The sequence below is a fragment of the Babylonia areolata genome, chromosome 23, assembly GCF_041734735.1.
Source record: "Babylonia areolata isolate BAREFJ2019XMU chromosome 23, ASM4173473v1, whole genome shotgun sequence".
NCBI lineage: Eukaryota > Metazoa > Mollusca > Gastropoda > Neogastropoda > Buccinidae > Babylonia > Babylonia areolata.
In genome coordinates, this window is record NC_134898.1 from 43,280,797 (window position 1) to 43,283,554 (window position 2,758).

General features: G+C 45.3%; 1 protein-coding gene across 1 annotated transcript in view; it reads left to right on the forward strand.

The window, feature by feature from the left end:
- Positions 1-122, forward strand: part of LOC143297680 (uncharacterized) — a 103,388-nt gene extending 103,266 nt beyond the window's left edge. Inside the window, exon 7 of the mRNA XM_076610100.1 lies at positions 1-122. This exon is cut by the window's left edge and continues 33 nt beyond it. Within this exon, the coding sequence (XP_076466215.1) occupies positions 1-122 (122 nt within the window).
- The last annotated feature ends 2,636 nt before the right edge of the window (positions 123-2,758 follow it).

Below are 2,758 nucleotides of genomic sequence, written 5' to 3' on the forward strand. Positions count from 1 at the left end.
CCACCACCCAGACTCCCATGACCCGAAGCACTTCTCAAACCCACCCCCACTCCCAGAACCCCAATTCAGTGACCTTCAGTGACCCCCTCTCCCCCTTGGCGAAGCACCTTCTCACCCTCTAAAACTAACCCCCCTCTCACCCCCGCAATCCCCCCCCACTCCCCCCCCACTCCCCCCACTCTCTCACTCCCCCATCCCCGTCACCTCAGTGACCAGGTAGAGAGGTCAGCCGTGCCTGGTTGAGTGAGTACAGGTCTGTGTGCAAGGCGGAGAGATCTTTGTGTTGTAGTCAACGGCCACGCCTCTTCACACACACACACCGACACACACTGATCGTATCCATCCACCCAAACTGATCACACTCCACCCCATCCACCCATCCGCCCCACTCACCGTACTTACTTTTACCTCCCCCTACCTCTACCTCTCCTTACCTCCTTGCTGGTCACTGTGCTGATTGAAAAACCATACATTCTGAGCGGCAGATGGACGGTGTCAGATTGACAGCTTCTCCCTCCCCCCTTAATTTTTCGTTATCTCTCTCTCTGTATATATACGCATTATATATATATTATACATATTTTTATAAATTATATATATATATATATATATATATATGCGTATACAGATATGTATATATACACATATATAGAGAGAGAGAGAAAGAGAGGGAGGTCATACAACCAGGTAGGGATGGGTTCTCTCTCTCTCTATCTCTCTCTCTCTATACGCATATATATATTAAATTTTATCATTACTTTTCTGTGTTAATTTCACTTGAATCATTCGTGTGTAGCATTCATTAGGGTTTTGTTGTTGTTGTTTTTCCCTTGGTGTGTGTGTGTGTTAGTGTGTGTGTGTGCGTGTGTGTGTGTTTCTCGCTTCCGTTTCGTGCAGATGTGAGTGATGTTGTGTCTCTCAGTTTGACGCTGTGCTATACTTGTACATTATACATGTATTAAGTATAACAACATTTATATGCCTATGTGTTTGTGTGTCTCTTAGATCAACGGCAGATGTGTAAGTCGGCCAAAGTGCTAATGTCTTCACCATTGGAAAATAAAGATTCATTCATTCATTCATTCATTCATTCATTCTGTACTTATTCGAAGCCTTCCCTTTTCTCTCTCTTTGTCTCTGTCTCCGTCTGTCTGCCCCCGACCTCCTCTCTCTCTCTCCCTCTCTCTTTCTCTGCTTCTCTCTCTCTCTCTCAACCGCCCTCCTCTCTCTCTCTTTCTTCCTACTAACTCTAAGCCTTTCCCTCTCTCTTTCTCTCTGACTGTCTCTATCTCTGTATTGTCAATGGCAATAAGCAGTGTCCGTGTCCGTGTCCGTGTGCGTGTCTCTATCTCTGTCTATCTGTCTCTCTCTCTCTCTCTCTCTCTCTCTCTGTCTCTCTCTCACTTCCAGTGACGCACGTGCAGCGGGTGGAGGCCAGGTGTCAAGCAGGCAGACGGCGATGCACGCTTACCTGGTGAACCAGCCACGCAAGTCTCCTGTTGTTTCGGCTCGTGGCAGGGGAAGAGGTGGCAGTGGCAGTGGCAGTGACGGGCACCTGCGCACGAGCGTGACGAGGAAGCCAAAGGACAGGCCCGACCATCCATGTCAGTGGAAGTTTTTGAACTACAATGTCACCTTGTACAGTAAATTAAATTTGTATTTGTATTTGTATTTCTTTTTATCACAACAGATTTCTCTGTGTGAAATTCGGGCTGCTCTCCCCGGGAAGAGCGCGTCGCTACACTGCAGCGCCACCCATTTTTTTTTTTTTTTGTATTTTTTCCTGCGTGCAGTTTTATTTGTTTTTCCTATCCAAGTGGATTTTTCTACAGAATTTTGTCAGGAACAACCCTTTTGTTGCCGTGGGTTCTTTTACGTGCGCTAAGTGCATGCTGCACACGGGACCTCGGTTTACCGTCTCATCCGAATGACTAGCGTCCAGACCACCACTCGAAGTCTAGTGGGGGGGGGGGGGAAGAAATATCGGCGGCTGAGCCGCGATTCGAACCAGCGCGCTCAGATTCTCTCGCTTCCTCGTCGGACGCGTTACCTCTAGGCCACAACTCTTTCTTAAACTATGTGAATAAATTCGATTTTGTTTGCCTCGCTGAATGTTTTCTAGATTGTTCATTTGATTTCAGTTATGTCTTTACCGAATACATTGAGTTCTATGCACCAGCAAAAAAGTTCTCTTTTCAGGGTAGACGCTCAGGAGGAGTGTTATTGTTAGTGAGAAAGAGTCTGACAGAGAGTGCGAAAGAAATAAAGTTAGAATGTGATAATACGAAAGCTATTAAAGTGGATAAGAGTGTATTTGGCACAGATAAAGATGTTGTTGTTGCTTGCTATGTTGCTCCAGAAGGAAGTCCTGCATATAATGATAATATGATTAAAGATGGTGTCTTGATGCTGGAAGAATCATTGTTGAAACATTATGAAAAGGATGATGTATATTTTGTGATATTAGGGGATCTGAATGCCAGAACAGGTGATAAACAAGCTGAACCTGAAGTAATTACAAACTGTGTTGATGATGTAACGTATAACAGTATGGATGAAGACATTTGTGCACGCTGTTCTAAAGATGAAACAATTAACTCTTTCAGTACGGCCAGTCCTCTCTTCTCCTCTGCACAGACCCCTCGGATGTCCAGTGGGTGTCTGAATGACCCAACCTTTAGCTTCCGTCGTCAGAACTGTGGTATTCTTTGTCAACATTCACCTCTTCAGTATAAGAGCCTTCCGCTTGCAATATTTT